Below are 17,538 nucleotides of genomic sequence, written 5' to 3' on the forward strand. Positions count from 1 at the left end.
GATTCTGCCCACAGCCTTTTAAAATTATAAGTGGGGGAGATGTAGCGAACTTTCAGAAGTTTCTTGGCTTCACTAATGAAATGTTCCCTTTCCCTATATTATTATCTGAAAGGCTACAAGGCAGACAGGTAAGAGGATGTATTATGAAGGGAACGTTTTGGGGTCCCTTGACCTCAGTAGGTATATTCCCCTGTCCTACACAGTTATCTGCAAAAGTTAGCCACAGATAGCAAGAGGGTATGTAATCTTTTTTGTTTATGCCTCTGGATATGGTTCTAGAATAATACCCTAATAAGTAATGAACTTTAAGCAAAGGCAAATAGTAAACAGGATTAAGGGAGGCTCCTTCTACATTATCTGCATGCCTTTGATGTAGGATCTTTCTATATTGTCTGCATTCTTTGGGGGTGTCTACATTCTCCTTGGGAGGGCATAAAAACTCTGTGAGCTCCTTGCATCTTTGGCTCTGCATGAAATGGTTCTGTAAGAAACAGACTATTGATTACACCCCTGTCTCGTTATTCTCACCACTCACTAGCCCACCAACTGTGCTGATCGCAATATTTACATATATAAATTTGTGCAAGGCCTGCCTTAGATAAATTGAAATAATGTGTTCCTTTTTTTGTAAAAGTAATAATGTCTGTACAGAAGCTTTTCAATCTAATGTAATCAACATTATCCATTTTGCATTTTATAATGCTCTCTAATTCTTGTTTGGTCATAAAGTCTTTCCCTCTCCACAAATCTGACAGGTAAACTATTCCTTGCTTTCTGAGACTGCATACAGAATCGACCTTTATACCTAGATCATGCAATCATTTAGACTTGATTTTGGTATATGGTGTTAGATAAGAGGGAGGTGGGAAATTGGGAAAGAATTTTTACAACATATGTCTGTGATAAAGGACTCATATCTAAAATATACAGAGAATTGAGTCAAATCTATAAGAATACAAGTCATTCCCCAATGAACAGGCAGTTTTCATAAGAAGAAAATAAAGATATTTATAAGCATATGAAGAAATGCTCTAAATCACTATTGACTAGAGAAATGCAAATCAAAACAACTCTGAGGTACCACATCTCACCAGTCAGATTGGCTAGGTTGACAAAACAGGAAAATGACAAAGGCTGGAGAGGATGTGGGCAAATTGGAATACTAATGCATTGCTGGTGGAGTTGTGAATTAATCCAACCTTTCTGGAGAACAATCTGGAATTATGCCCAAAGGGCTATAAATAATTTCATACCCTTTGACCCAGCAATACCACTTCTAGGGTTATATCCCAAAGAGATCGTAGAAGTGGGAGGAAGACCCATATGTACAAAAATATTTATAGCAGCTCTTTTCGTGGTGGCAAAGAACTGGAAATTAAGGGGATGCCCATCAATTGGGGATGGCTGAACAAGTTTTGGTATATTAATGTCATGGAATACTATTGTGCTATAAGAAATGAGGAGCAGATGGACTTCATATTTACCTGGAGAGGCTTATACGAACTGATGCTGAGTGAGAAGAGTAGAGCCAGGAGAAATTTGTACACAATTACAGACACAACATATGTGTGATGACCAACTTTGATAGACTGGACTCTTCTCAGCAATGCAGTGATATAAGTCAATCCTAAAAGACTCATGATGGAGAGAGATGTCTACATCCAAAGAAAGAACTGAGTATGAAGCCAGGTTGAAGCAAACTACCTTATCTTTTCCTTTTTCGGTTTTGTTTCCTCCTTACCATTTTTCATTCCATCTGATACAATTTGTCTATAACCTGACTAATGTCTAATGTGAAAGTGTTTGCAGATCCAAAAAAAAAAAAAGAAGAGACTACCCTGTTCTGTTCCTGCTGACCAAGCAGGGTCCCCATACCCTTTACCCAGAACATGACCCTAGCCTGTACCCTTCACCCTGTACCTTCCACCTTGTTCTGAAAGGGACCCTCTTGTTCCAGGAAGGTAGCCCACCCTTGTACCTTTGAACCATCTTCCCAATTTAGCCCTGAGTTATATATCTAACCAATTGAAATTCTTGGCTTCTATACATCATTGCTTATGCTAGCTCCCCTCCCCAACTGTGGTTTTTGTGGTATTAGCCTTTATAAGCTATGAATGTACCCCAATTTGAGGCTCCCTGATTTGAGTTTATACTTCAGGCAGTCATGCGCTTAATAAATCAAAACCTAAATTTACCTTGAAAAAGAAAGTAATAATGTCACAAAAATAAGTCACTTGATTTTCATTTTTATATTTCACCTCTCTCCTATGTAGATATGTACATGGCTATCAGTAGAATGGAAAAGATGCTATTATTGCAGCAGATAAAGTGTGAAAACTGAGTTCATTTAGTACTGTTTTCCATGTTAGCTCAGTAAAATTAGGTAACTGAATCAAGTATGAACAGGGAAAGAGGCAGCAGAGCATTAAGAGTAAAGAGTTGCCTTGAAGCCAGGTATATCTGGGTTCAAAACCTGCCTCAGATACAGAATGAGAAAGTCATTTAACCTCTCAGACTAAAAATTATAGAAAAGATGCTGACAGCCATTGTTAAAAAATAGGGAGTTCCCACTGACACTGAAATCATAGGTCCAGTTCCTAGCCTTAGTGAAAGATAAACAACTTTTTGAAAGCAACTTATTCAAAATATTTTTATTTAAGCTAAGTTATTATCTTTGCAAATACAAAACCAAAAGTAACAGAGGTCAAGTAAGAAAGTTCACTCTAATTGGATTCCTTACCTCAGTTTTCATGAGCCAGATTTGTAATTAATGACTGGTCTAAAAAGAGGACAAAAAGATCAAGTTAATTACTCACTTGCCGTAACCTAGACTTTTTAAATGCCTATTAAATATCTTTTCCTCTTATTTTTATTTTTGGTCAAGTAACACATATGTCCAGAAAAAAAATGTTAGAAGTATTTTTCCCTCATGTTAATGGGTAAATAAAAGACATTTTAAAATAAAAAAAAACTCATACATGAGCCACACAGCAGGCTTTCAGAGCAAATCCAAGAATTTATTCCCAATCACTGTCTTCTGACTTTAATTCCTACAGTGATAATACCTAGATCAATAAAAGAGCAATTTGTTAAATCTACATTAAGCCCTGAAAGCTATTCATAACTGAAAATGGGAGAAATATATTAATTTTATAAAACCTTTTCCATGACATACAAAAGAGAAACCTGTTAAGAAGGAAAATATGCAGTGTGCCATTTCAAGTAGTAAGAGGGAGAAAACAGGAGGGCAAATCACTCTAGACAAGCTCACCATTTATTTAAATGAAAATGTGTATTCTAGCCTTAAGCTGCTTGTTCTATAGAATGATCTTAGGAAATTTAGAGCATATTTTCATCATTAAAAACTAATTTAGCATCAGAAATTTCAAAACCTTTTTGGTTTATTTTAGTAAATGTTTATTGAATTGCATTGGACTAGACCAAAGATGTCAGTTCATCACCAAGTATTTATTAAGTGCCTACTATGTGCTAAGCATTAAGCTAGGCTGTAGACACACACACACACACACACACACACACACACTTACACAAATGAAACAATCCTTGCCCTCAAAAAGATTACATTCTATCACTGTAAGTGTGGGTGTGTTGGTCTGTAGGGGTGTGTATTGTATATTATAAAAGTAAATACAAAATAATTTGGCTTGGGGTAATGTAGCAGCTAAGGGAATCAAGAGACAAAGCATGCAGAAAATGCTATTTGGGGCAGAGGGAGGCTAGGTGGCACAGTGAATAGAGCACCTGCCCTGGAGTCAGGAGGACCTGACTTCAAATCTGGCCTCAGACATTTAACACCTACTAGCCATGTGACCTTGGGCAAGCCACTTAACCCCAATTGCCCTGACTTTCCCCCTCCAAAGATAAAAGTGGTATTTGAGCCAAAATCCTAAAAACAGCAGAGAAAGTATCAAGAGGTGAGTCATGGGGGAGAATTTGTTACCTCTCACTCCAACACAGTTCTATTTGCTTTGCAAACGGCCTGTGCCTCACTTAATATGAAGTATGACACTGATTTTTCTGAGACAACATTCAATGTCTTTTCTTTCTTAAATTAAGTATAAATATTTTAATACTTTAATGGATGGATCAATTATCTCACCAATGGAGGTACTAACATTCCTCATCCTATGAGACTGCATTCCACAAACACCTCATTCTATACAATTTTGGTCCATCTCCTCCCAGAAATTCTCCACAGTGATTCCACCCAATATGTTAGCGCCCTTCTTCCAAATCCTTTCATAGTATGTGGATACCAATAGAACATGAAAACTGCCCATTGGTTATCTCATTCTCTTACTATGGAACCAGATCCTATTTTTTTCTGACCATACATAACATCATAAAATCATAAATCTAAAGTTGAAAGAGACCACAGAGGTCATGTAATTTGGCTTCCTTGTAAGGTAAAATGACTCATCTAAGATCAAACAGTCAGGAATCATCAAAAGGAGAATTTTAACTCAAGTCCTCTGACTTGACAGCCAGTGCCTAATCTACCATATCTCTCTGATATAATTTATGTCACTTGTCCTGAGTAATTCATAATTAGTAATATGTGAAAGCCTGCTCATACACTGTGCACCTTTATATTGTTTGTGGGTGACCAGCAACTTTCCATCTTTAGCAACTCAGAAAGATACAGAATCATCCAGAAAATATTGATGTGCATGTGTGTGCACATGTGTGTGTGTGTGTGTCCCTTTGTTTCAGGGACAAAATTGGGGTTATTAAGAGCACTCTGCAATTTCCCAAAGATATTCTCCCTGCCATTCAATTCTAAGCTCAGTTCATTGTTCATCTAAGATATACATACTAATAAACCAGCTCCACATGATGAGGCAATGCAAGAGAGTGGACAGACCACTGGATCTATGATCAGCTATGTAGTTTGACTTTTCCCTCTTATTTTCCTTGTTTTTTTTTAAGCATAACTGTAATCAGTTATTTTCCCTGTTTTTATGAGAATTTTATCTTCCAACAAATCCCACCTTTGACACTACCTGTCTCATCTTGGACAAGTATCTTAATGTTCTTAGACCTCAGTTTCTTCAGCTGTAAATTAAAGAAATTGGACTAGATGGCATCTAAGTTGCCTCCAAGTTTCAGATTTAAAACCCTATGATCTAAAAATACATATCATAGTCTCAATATAAGTATATATATATATATATACATATATATATTTATATCATAGTCTCAAATCATCTATTTGATTTTTCCTAGTTAGTTATGTCAAACTTTTGAGTAATTATAGGAGATGGTATAGTATTCCAAAGTTTGATGCAGTAACTGCAGCATCAGCCTTCATACCCAGATTTAATCACAAGTTCTGTCAATTTAATAATTCTATAGTACCAACTCTAGATTTCTTTATTCTCCTAACCTGTAAATCCTAGTCTCTGCTTCACCTTAACTATCTGATTTCACTCCTGCTCCAGGGCTGCTGATGACTGCTCATGAAATTTACAAAATCAAGCTGATTTTCCCCAGTACAACTTCATAGCACATAAGCTCTTCTGAAGCCTTGTAGATATTCAGTAGTCCTTCCATTCTATCTTCATGGTGTCACCTCCTTAATACCTACATCTATTGCTTCAAATTTGTTCTTCTCTTCTCTCAACACTGGCCGTATCTCTGAGTCTATACTCTGTACTTTGTACTCTATACTTACAGACTTACAGTCTCCTACATTATCAAAGAAAAGATTGAGATCATCCAATGAACTTCTTCAGGTCTCCTCCATCACTATAACCTTCTCAGAATTATCACCCTCTCAGAACTACAGCATGAGTTGGAGTTGTCATAGAATCAAAGAAAGATTTAGAGCTGGAAGGGAGCACACAGAGGTCATTTATCTGAATATATATATATATATATATATATATATATATAGAGAGAGAGAGAGAGAGAGAGAGAGAGAGAGAGAGAGAGAAAGAATGTTGTAGAGGGATATGTGTGTATATGTATATATGTATATATATATATATAGGGAGTGGACATTCATACAGAATAAACAGCAGTCTTCCAGTCTTTCCCAGAATTAACCTTTCTGTTGTCCTTCCCTTTAGTCATATATCTTGTCTTTCAAAATGTAAGTGTAGACTGTGGTGTTGTTTATTAATAGAGTTAAACAGTGAGAAATCACCCAATTGGTAGCAAAGGGGCTATATATACACATATACATATACATATCCCTCTACAACACAGTCAACAATGGATTGTCCATATTTTGCTTGAAAAAGGTTCATACCACTTTTGAAGAATCTACTTCCTAGAAAATGTGTCATTATATCCAATCTAAACATATCTCCTTGTAATTTCTACCCATTGTTCCTAAATCTGTGCTCTGGAGCCAAGCACAACAAATCTAATTCTCCTCACAAGTAACAGTCCTTGAAATACTTCTGAGACAACATTCAGCTACCCTCTCCCCTTGTTCTCTTCTGTTGCCTAAGTCTTCTTTTTCCTTTGCCTGATTGCTCTTCCTTTTAGGTCACAAAAGACATCACCACTACTCACAGAAGCTCATCCTTCTATCTGTACCCTTTAATTCATCCTTTCCTGCTTCTGCCAGCACTGTTCTCTAACAGTTATCCTAAGCTTACATTTACTATTGTAAAAAAAGGAATAATAACAGTCATAGGTTCTACCTCATAGAGCTATTGTGGGGATAAAATTAGATATGTGTCAAGCACTTTGTATCTTACCTGAACCCTGGAACATAAAAGAGACAAGTGGAATGTAATCATCCCCAACTCAACAAAAAGTAAAGCCCCTTCCAGTTCTAGATACATGGTCTTATAAATGTAAAAATGGACACCTCTCTGGGAGGGACAAATTAGAGAAAACTCACAGCTGCTGAGTGGAAAGCCCCTTTGCTACCAAATGGGTGATTTCTCATTGTTTAGCTCTATTGATAAGCAACCACACAGTATAAACTTAGATTTTGAAACACAAGATATATGACTAAAAGGAAGGACAACAGAAAGGTTAATTCTGTAAAAGACTGAAGGACTGCTGCTTATGCTGTATGAGCATCCACTCCCAATGACTGATACCAACCTCTAAGGCAAAAAGTCAAAAGGAAATGACACTTTAAAAAGGAAAGGACATGGGCGATCTCATAATTTACTATCTGATGTTCTAAATTATTGAAATATTGCTATTGTCCTAAAAGAAATTGCTGATTTTCTCCAAAATCTATAAGCAGGTCACTCAGTCTGGTGGACTATCTCTCATCCAATAGAGAAAATTTTACCTTCTCAATCACCGTTATAGGCCTGATCTGTCAGAAACCTCTGACTCTCTATTATGACAGGAGAAAAATTACCTGCAAATTCCAGGAAAAGTGAAAGTTAGGGCAATTGTCATAAAGCTCAGAATATCAAGGCGTGTGTAAATTGGAAACTAAACACTTAGGCTTCTGGGAAAGGAAGCCATTAGCTTTAGAATTAAACCAGACATCCATAAGAAATCAACTGCTATTAACTTTCATTAGCTAACATTTGTCTCCTCAATGAAAAATAAAAAAGGATATGACACAACAGCAGGGGAGGGATAAAAGGAGAGGAAGGAGAAAAATTGAGAAGAAATCAGAAAGTGGAAAGTAGATATTACAGTGCTATCATTTGCATCTTTGAAATCTAAGAAGGAATAGTTTTTTTTTTTTAATCCATTTTGTTTTGATCAATGTCAGTACCATTTTCAATGGCTATATCCCACATAGAACTATGGGATAGGTTAGTGTGTTTATGATGGAAAATATATTTTTTCTATTCTGCCTTTTCTGTTCTGTGTTTTACAACGTCTTTAAAATTAAATAGATTTACTTCTTTTCATCTCTTTGCACAGTTTTCTTTACATACTCATTTTAACTCTCTGATGATGAGGAATCTGGAGAGCCTGACAATGAAAAATGGAGGAAAAATGATTGGATAAACCAGACCATATAAACCAGAAGATGAGACCAGAAATCATTTAAGGGATGCCACATTCTGATGTTCAGAGTCTTATTTGTTGACAACATGGAATCGGGTCTTAACCATAATAACAAGTTGTCTCCACCCATTTTCTTTGAAGTTTCTCTTTTTTTAACTCCATTTGCTTACAAACCCAAGATGTATCTATCAAAGAATGATACAGTGGTTTGCCCTAATGCACTTGTTTGGCAACATTTTTTCCCATTAATTTTCTACACCACCTCATTATAGTATGGAGGTGTCCTAGACATCTTCAATATTATGCCAAAGAAACCTAAGACCCCAGCAAGCTTTGCCTAGTAGGAAAGATGTTGATTATGGGTCTGGTGATTGACAGCATACCTGTTGTCCAAGAATCAGTTAAACTGTGTTTGGAGCTGGAAATTAGTGAATTTTTTCAGCAACAGCAAAGACCTGCTTCTAAATGATAAAAGGATTGCAGTCAACAGCAATAAAGTGAATACCCACTCCAATTAAATCATAGATCACCATAGGATATACCATTTATTAAATATTACTCTGAATAAAATCTTGACTAAAGTGTGACCTAGCCTCAACAAAAGAGGGGAAAGAAACAACGTTCACTTATTCTTCTAACTCCTTGAATTAGTTCCCAGATGGTAAGAATTATTTCATTATTCAGTTTTCTATCTCCAGCCAATCATGGTCCCTTGAACACATTGGGCCTTTAAATGTTTGTTGTAACACTGGCTCTAAATTATATTATCTATCAGACTCCTCTCTCAGAGATTAGAGAACCAGGATGGTTTTCTTGGAAAATCAATCATAAGGAAGGCTGGCCTTGAAAGAATTTTGATTCATTTCAAGAAGGTTATTTCATTCTAGAATGGACAAGATGAGTTTAATGTTCTATGCTGCTGCCATGGACATAGGAGGAGTAGTCAGAGAAGAAAACAGAAAAATGAAGAAGGTTCCCTAAAATCAAAATACTTGAAAATAAAATTACTCTAAATTATTAATTGTCACTCTCATCTATAGATTTATATAGCAGGATGACTGAGACTAGATGACTCCACGTTTCCTTCCAACTGACATTTATTTTTTTTTTAAATTATTTACTTTTATAAGATTCAGCTCCACAAACTTTTGAGTTCCAAATTTTCTCCTCCTCCCTCTCCTTCCCCTCCCACCCCCCATGGCAATGTGTAATTCAATATAGGTTCTACAAATACCTTTACATTAAACATTGGTCAAGTTGTAAAGAAGGATTATAACCAATGGAATGAACAACAATAAAGAAAAAACAAAACAAAAAAGAGAGAGAGCAAGTAGCTTGCTTCCATCTGCATTCAGCCTCCATAATTCTTTCTCTGAATGTAGATAGCCCTTTCCATCAGGAGTCTTTTGGAATTGACATTATTTAACTCTAATCTTCATATTTTAATTTTTAAGTGTTGAAGACTATAAGACAAAAGCCTTAAAATACCATCAACAACATTTAGCTCATGATCAGTAAAGAAAATAATTCAGTACTTCTGCAAAAGAAAAAAAAATTCAATCCTTACTTTCGCTATTTCTCTATGTGTGTGTCATATATTTATTGCATACATTTATATGCAATTATAGATATAAAACATGCAAATATGTATATATATGTGTGGCATATGTGTATATATGTATGTATGTGGTATCCCAAAACTTTTAGTGCAGTTTTAAGCATTAAAATGCACTGAGATTTCTGGAATACTCTATATACATGTGTGCATGCATGTACATGTGTATACATTTATATGTTGGTAAATTTATATCACTTTCTTAAAGTCAAAGACTCTTAGTTTGGGGAGGGTAGTTAGAGGTCATGTAATTCAATTCACCAGATTATATAGCCTGTAGAAGAGTACACAGCAGATAGTTGCCAATTATTCATGGAGTCAATCCCATGAGTAGCCCTTGCACTTTAAGACTGGGTGGAATGGGGAGACCTAACTTTAAAAAAATTGAAGAAAGGGTGAACTCAACCTTGATAAGAAAAAGGAGATATTATTAGACCAAGTTGTAAGTTTTTTGGTCTAAGACATGTTTATAAACATGTAAGACATGTTAACGAACAAAAACTTATTTTTAACACTGATATTCTACTGAAGCACCACAATCCCCAAGGAATCATGATTGCAAGTCACTCAAGGGGCAAAAGAAAGACATGAAGTCAACATGAATAGACTGAAGCATATCACCCGTGATATCTTACACACAACATATACAAAACATAAAAGACACCATCCAAGAGGTGCATTCCAGAAAAAGAAGTAGAAAGAGTGAGAGGAATAAATCGTGAACTGGTGTGTAGTTTTGGGAGCCCCATAATGTTAACACACCTAGAAGAAGGCACAGTGGGTACCTTGAGTTCTCCCTATTGAAGGAAATATATGAATGAGTTTCCCAGGGTAAGAATATAGATCATTTGCACCAGTAGAGGCAGGGCTCACATTGATTAGATCTCAGATCCACTGAAGTCTGTTTGGGTGGTTATAGATTTCAAAGACCTTTATAGTCACACGGAAGCTTCTGGACCACAAATGCTGGAAGGAACTTAGTGAGTACCCTCCAGTCATCTACCTATTACCTAATCCAAAAATTGTTACTCTCAATACTCACAAAAGCATAGTAAGCTAGTATTGTCTCTTAATTGTCTATTAATCCTGCTTTTCTATTTTGTGAATGTATATTTAAAGGGATATATTTTTTTCTCCTGAGGAGTGCATTAGCTGTATTGCAGAAATGTTGTTACGTTATTTTCTCATTATCATTTTTTCTCACATAGTTATCAGTTGTTACTACAATTTGTTCTTTGACCTATTAAACACTTAGGATTTAATCGTGAAGTTTCTTTTTGGATTCTGTGTCTTTTGTTTGTGTTCCTTATACAGGTTACTATTTTTACTGGGCTGTGGTCTGTAAGAGATGCTTTTCTGATTTTTACATCTGTTTGAAATATGTCTGTGCCTACTACACAAGTAATCTTTGCAAATGGTCTATGTGGTGCTGAGAAATATGCATTTTCTTTTTTTCAAATGCTTTATTAACTTCTGGTTTACATCAGTCATTTCTGCCAGATATGGAGTTACAAATTTTTTTCCCTGATTTCCCCCTACCCACTGCCCCAAAATAGCAGTCCCACAGTATATCCCCTCCTCCAATCTGCTCTCTCCCATATCTTCTCCCATAGCCCCTTCAACTTTTCCAGTAGGGCATGGGGGATCTCTATGACTGAGTACCTGTATTTCTTATTTCCAAATTACATGTAAAACAGTATTATTAATAATATATATATAAATATTTGATTTTAAAACTTAGAATTCCAGATTCAGTCCCTTTCTCCCTTGTCACCCACCTTTACTGGGAAGATAAGCAATTCAGTATAGGTTGTACAAGTGTAGCCATGCAAAACATTTCCATAGTGGATATATTGTAAAAGATTGACTATATTTCCCTCCCTCCTATTCTACCTCCCATTTGTTCTATTCTCTACTTTGATCCTGTCCCTTTTCAAAAGGGGATGCTTCCAATTTTCCTCCCCCCCCAGCCTGCCCTCCCTTCCATCATCTTCCCCCTTATCCCCTTCCCCCTACTCTCCTGTAGGGTGAGATACCATATTTAGTGTGTATGCCATTCCCTTCCTGAGCCAAATTCAGTGAGAATAAGGTTTTGCCTTTCTGTTCTTCCCCTTCATTGTAACTATTTTTCCTTGCCTCTTCTATATGAGATAGTTTACCCCATTCTGTCTCTCCCCATCTCCTCTCATTACATTCCTCTTTCACCTCTTAATTTCACCTTTTAAGTATCATCCCTTCCTATTAAATTGGTCCTGTGCCCTCTATCTATGCATGACTGTAAACATATATACACACATTCACATATGTATACATATGTATTTATATGTCCATATACCTTCCTGTATAGACATATATATGTGTGTATATATATATATTTATATTTATATTCCTTTCAAACTTTTTTTGATACTGAGAAAAGTTTCATCAGTTATAATTATTGTTTTTTCATGTAGGAATGTAAATAGTTCAACTTTGATAAGTTCCTTATGATTTCTTTTCCCTGTTTACTTTCTACTTTTCTTGCTTCTTGTATATGAATGTCAAATTTACTACTCAACTGTTTTTTTCATCAAGAACTCTTGAAAGTCATCTATTCCACTAAATGACCATATTTTCCCCTGAAACATGATAACTCAGTTTTGCTGGGTAGGTGACTCTTGGTTTTATCCCAGCTCCTCTGCCCTCCAGAATATCATATTCTAAGCCCTTTGATCCCTCAGTGTAGAAGCTGCCAGATCCTGTGTTATCCCGATTATGTTTCCACAATATTCAAATTGTTTCTTCCTGGCTGCTTGTAATATTCTCTCCTTGATCTGGGAATTCTGGAACCTGGCTATATTATTTCTAGGAGTTTTCTTTTGGGGATATTTTTCAGGAGGTGATCAGTGGATTCTTTCAACCTCTATTTTGCCCTCTGGTTCTAAAATATCAGGACAGTTATCCTTGACAACTTCTTGGAGGATGATTTCTAGGTTCTTTCTTTGACCATGGCTTTCAGGTTGTCCAATAATTTTTAAATTATCTTTCCTGGATCTATTTTCCAGGTCAGTGGTTTTTCCCATGAGTTATTTCACATTGTCTTCTATTCTTTCATTTGTTTGGATCTGTTTAACAGCATCTTGATTTCTCATAAAGTCACTAGCTTCCATTTGCTCCAATCTAATTCTGAAGGAATGATTCTCTTTAGCTAGCTTTTGAATTTCTTTTTCCATCTGGCAAATTCAGCTTTTTAAGGCATTCTTCTCCTCATTGCCTGTTTGAGACTCTTTTGCCATTTGAGTTATTCTATTTTTTAAGTTGTTATTTTCCTCAGTCAGGCTGTTGACTCTCATTTCATAATTTTCTTGCATTGTTCTCATTTCTCTTCCCAATTTTTCCTCCACTTCTCTTATTTGCTTCTTAAGGTCCTCTATGGCCTATAAGCAGCTCATATTTTTCATGGAAGCTTTTGGTACAGGTGTTCTGACTTCATTGTCTTCTTCCTGTTCCATGCTTTGATCCTTTTTGTCACCAAAATAGGAGTGTAAAATTGGGGTGCCCTGTTTATTTTGCTTCCTTTTCCTGCTCATGTTGCCACTCAGTCACTTACCTCTGGTCTTTTTGCCACAGTAGGACTCTGCCACAAGACAGGGGAGCTTTGTACTAAACACTGGGGTTCTCTCAGCTGCCAAAGGTATTAGTTGGGTGTCCTCTCTGAAGCATCCACACATCCTGGTAAGCTGGTCGCACACCCCAGGATCTCCATGCTAGACTGCAATCCAGATCCAAGCAGGTTAAAGCAAGCATGATAACTCCTCAGACTGGTCACTTGGTTCCCCTATACTCTGCAGGCCAGGAGCTGAAGCTGCGATGTGGTGGCAGCTGCACAGCCACAGCACCTCAGTGGCTTCTTGACCTCGGGGCAAAAGCTGACCACACTCCCAACTACTGGGTCCCAAAGTCCACACTACACTGACCTCTCACTTTGTCCTTAGCATCTATGGGTTGATAATTCTGGAAGCTGTCACAGCTGCTGGTGATCTTGAGTCCCTCCAGCCAGTGGTTTGTCAGGCCTGTCCTAGGGCTAAATCCTTGGACTCACTAGGTGCTGGAGTTGGCTCCCAGAGCACTGCACTGGCCGATTCCTGCCAGCTTGCCGGGCTGTTCTCAGCGGGAGGTTACCTTCTCTGTGTCATTTTGTTGGTTCTGTAGCTCCAAAGTTTGTTCAGAGTCCCCTTTTACATGAATTGGGGGAAGTGGAAGCCGGAGCCCTCCTGTCTCTACTCCACCATCTTAACAGAAATATGCATTTTCTTTAGCAGTCCTATTTAGAAGAATAGTCTTTTAGCTCTAGTTTCCCTAGAAATGTATTCAGATTTATATTCTCCCTTCTTTTCCTTTTGTTACATTTATCCAAAATGTAGAGGAAAACACTGAAATTTCTTGCCGCTATATTGTTTATATCTTATTGTAGTACAGTTATTTTTTTTCCATATGAATTTAGATGTAAGGGATTTGGGAGCCCATGAGTTTAATGTAGATATTGGATTGTTGTCTGTAATTCCATTCAAAATAATGTAGTTTCTTTTTTCTTTTCTTTTTATGTTATCTATGTTTGCTTTAATTTTGTCTGATATCATGACTATAACTCCTCCCTTTGCTTTGGGGGATTCATGTGATACAAAGCTTAAAAAATTTCCAGCCCCTTATTTTTTATTCTGTGTATATCTTTGGTTTTATAAGTGTGTTTATTGTAAGCAATAGTGTGCAGAGTTTTGTTTTCTTATCCAATATATCATTTTTTAAGTTTTATTGGATTGTTTAATCCATTTACATTTAAAGTTATGAGAGTTAAATTTATATCTTTCTCAATTTGTTTCTAATATTAATTTTTCCTCCAAGTTAGTTTTTTTCTTCATCTATAACACCGTTTTCTTATTTTTCTATCTCTTCCTCAGTAACTATGCTTCTTTAGTTATTTAGTTATGCTATCTATTTTAAAGCAACTTTATGGTGAGTATTGTCTCAGAAGTCAATAATTATTTAGGCCATCCTTTGCTTTAGCCAAAGTAAAGAATACAAAAATACCTTCACATTCAGATGCTTCTGAACTATTCTCTTCATGACTGGACAATAAATGGTTGAATTTTGGCTTCCTCTCTGAACTTGCTTGTGTTCCTTTTTCAGGTACTCCTGAACAGAAGCTCTGTGAGTGGGATACAGAGATCTTAAATTGTTTGATCATCTCCTCATCACTGTCGGAAGATGTGGACAGCTCTTCATCTTCTCCATAACTGTTAACTGGGAGAAAGGAAGGAAAAAGGAAAAAAAAAAACTTGTGAGAACCAACAGTTGAATATTCCAGACAATCCTTGGATACATATGGATCATTAATCCAATTTGAGAAACTAACACAAGTTTTCATGGATACAGATGCTATATTTGAAGGGAAGAAGTTCCAAATTCCAGAAAAATAAAGACCAGGGTAAGAAGGTACAGATTTAGAACTACAAGGGTACTTGGGGGCCATTTAAATCATCTTTTCTTCATTTTGCAGGTTAGAAAATTGTTGCCAAAAGAGGTGAATCCAGTGTTCTTTGCCTACCATTCCCTGCTTTCCCATCTCTCTGAAGTTTGTTCACTCTTTCTTTACATGCTGAGATTCTCTACCTCCTCATCTTTGTCTGTTAAATTTCTACCTATTATTCAAGATCCAATTCAACTACAACCTCTTCCATGAAGCCTTTTTAAATGTCCCCATTTGGAATCTCTCTCTACCTCTCTCACTTTTATAGTATACTCTATGCACCTCTGTATTATATTTGGCTTATTTTATTGTGTATTATACATATATACATATATGTGTGCATGATATACCATCACCCCTCCTAGAGAATATATTATTTCAACAGCACAAAATGTGCTGCACCTTATATATGCATTAATGTATCAAGGACCTGTGATCTAATTGGTAGAGAAATCCCTTCACTAGAGCAGATCATAGCTTCTCTTTCATTTAGTCTTAGAGAGAGACTAAGCAGCTTGCTCACAGTCATATGAACTGCAATTTTAAGAAGCAGGATTTGAGTGGCAGCTAGGTGGCACAGTGCATAAAGTGCTGGCCCCAGAGTCAGGAGGACCTGAGTTCAGTTCTGGCTTCATAAACTTAACACCCACACAAAAAAACTAGCCATGTAACCTTGGGCAAGTTACTTAAACCCAATTTCCCTCTAAAAGGCATAAAAAAAAAGAAGTAGGATTTGAGCCCATCTTTCTGACTTCAAACCCAGTATGGCACATTGCCTCTCTTAAACATAATAGATATTTAATAAATATTTGTTGAATTTAACATTTTTGAATCTCCCCATTGCTTAGCCCACTGCTTTTTTTTTTTGCAAATAATAAATATCAATGGTTGTTGAATCAACTTGACTGAATTACTTCTTTCCATACATTTATAAAGACATGAATTTACATTTAAAAATTTAAATTCTTGTATTGAATCACAACTTTATGGACTGGTAGATAGCTTCAGAAAGAAATACCTAAGTTCAAATTCAGTCTCAGATACTTTGTACTTGTTTAATCCTAGGAAAGTCACTTAATTTCTGTTTACCTCAGTTTCCTCACCTGAAAAATGAGAATAATAATAGCATCTACCTCCTAGAAGAATAATTTGTTCAATAATAACAACACTGCAAAAAAAGAAACCATTTTCAAAGTCTTAAGAATTCTGATCAATGTAATGACCAACTGTGATTCCAGAGGAATGATGATAAAGCATGATGCCTACCTCCTAATAGAGGGGCAATGATCTTAAGTTAGAGAATTAAAAATATCTTTTTGGGATATAGTCAATTCAAGAGTATGTTTTGCTTGATTATGAACATTTGGTACAACAATTTTGCTTTGTATTTTTTCCCCTGGAGAAGGGTAAGAAAAACATAAGGTTGATTTTTCTTCATTGAAATAACTAATGTAATTTTTTTTTAAAGAAAAATAAATTGCACCTACTTACAAAAAATATATAATAGACAGTAAGGGACCTCTGGAATCAAAAACCCATACCTTTATTTTATAGATGAAAAAACTGAGCTCCAGGGAGATTGAATAGCATCACCAAAGTTACACTTGCATGTGATAGCAATAGCAAACTCTTATATCCAGTACAGGAGAGGAGACTGAATACTTTATTTTTAGTAGTAGCAGTAGCAGAAGCAGCAGCAGCAGCAGCAGTAGCAGTAGCAGTAGCAGTCGTAGTCGTAGTAGTAGTAGTAGTAGTAGTAGTAGCCAACATTTATATAATATTTACTATGTGCCAGGCACTGTGCTAAGTATTTTACAATTATTTTCTCATTTGCTTTTCACAATAACCCTAAGAGGTAGATGCTATTATTATCCTCACCTAATGGTTGAGGAAAAAGAGGCAAACAGAGGTTTTGACTTGCCCAGTGTCCCACAACTAGTAAGTATCTGAAGCTAGATTTGAACTTGGGTCTTCCTGACTCTAGACTGGGTGTTTTATCCATTGCACACACCTGGCTACACCAAGTATAGCATAAAATAATCATAACCTTTGTATACAGTCATGCTCAGTTTGGCTATTCTCCTCCTTCCGCAACCTGAAGCTTTTGAATGATTATAAAAGCCTATGTGTACCACTGACTTCTCTCTAACTGCTCATCTTATCGGAATGCAACACCCCTCTCTTTGGAGAACCAGAATCTGCTTTCCTGTATGTTATACACAAGTTTCTTTATCCTTAGTGGACTGAAGAAGTCACCCTTTGCTCACATCCTCTCTTCTAATAATATGCATATCACTCCCCACACTTGAAAGAAAGAATTGATGGAATATGGATAATTCAAAAAAGAAAAAAACTATATACACACATAACATTGGTGGTTTTTCCATACCCTTTGGAAAATGTGTATAAAATTGCCACTAAGCTTATCAGCTTTCATTAAGTCTCACTTCAAAGG

General features: G+C 36.2%; 1 protein-coding gene across 1 annotated transcript in view; it reads right to left on the reverse strand.

Annotated features, from left to right (window-relative positions):
* The window catches only part of SYT16 (synaptotagmin 16), a 141,145-nt gene that overhangs the window by 71,249 nt on the left and 52,358 nt on the right, over positions 1-17,538 (reverse strand). Inside the window, exon 2 of the mRNA XM_069091731.1 lies at positions 14,645-14,857. Within this exon, the coding sequence (XP_068947832.1) occupies positions 14,645-14,857 (213 nt within the window). The remainder of the gene's footprint in view (positions 1-14,644; positions 14,858-17,538) is intronic.

Source organism: Petaurus breviceps, unplaced genomic scaffold (assembly GCF_028583685.1).
Source record: "Petaurus breviceps papuanus isolate PSGF00001 unplaced genomic scaffold, PetGlider_PUasm1.0 189, whole genome shotgun sequence".
Taxonomy (NCBI): Eukaryota; Metazoa; Chordata; class Mammalia; order Diprotodontia; family Petauridae; genus Petaurus; species Petaurus breviceps.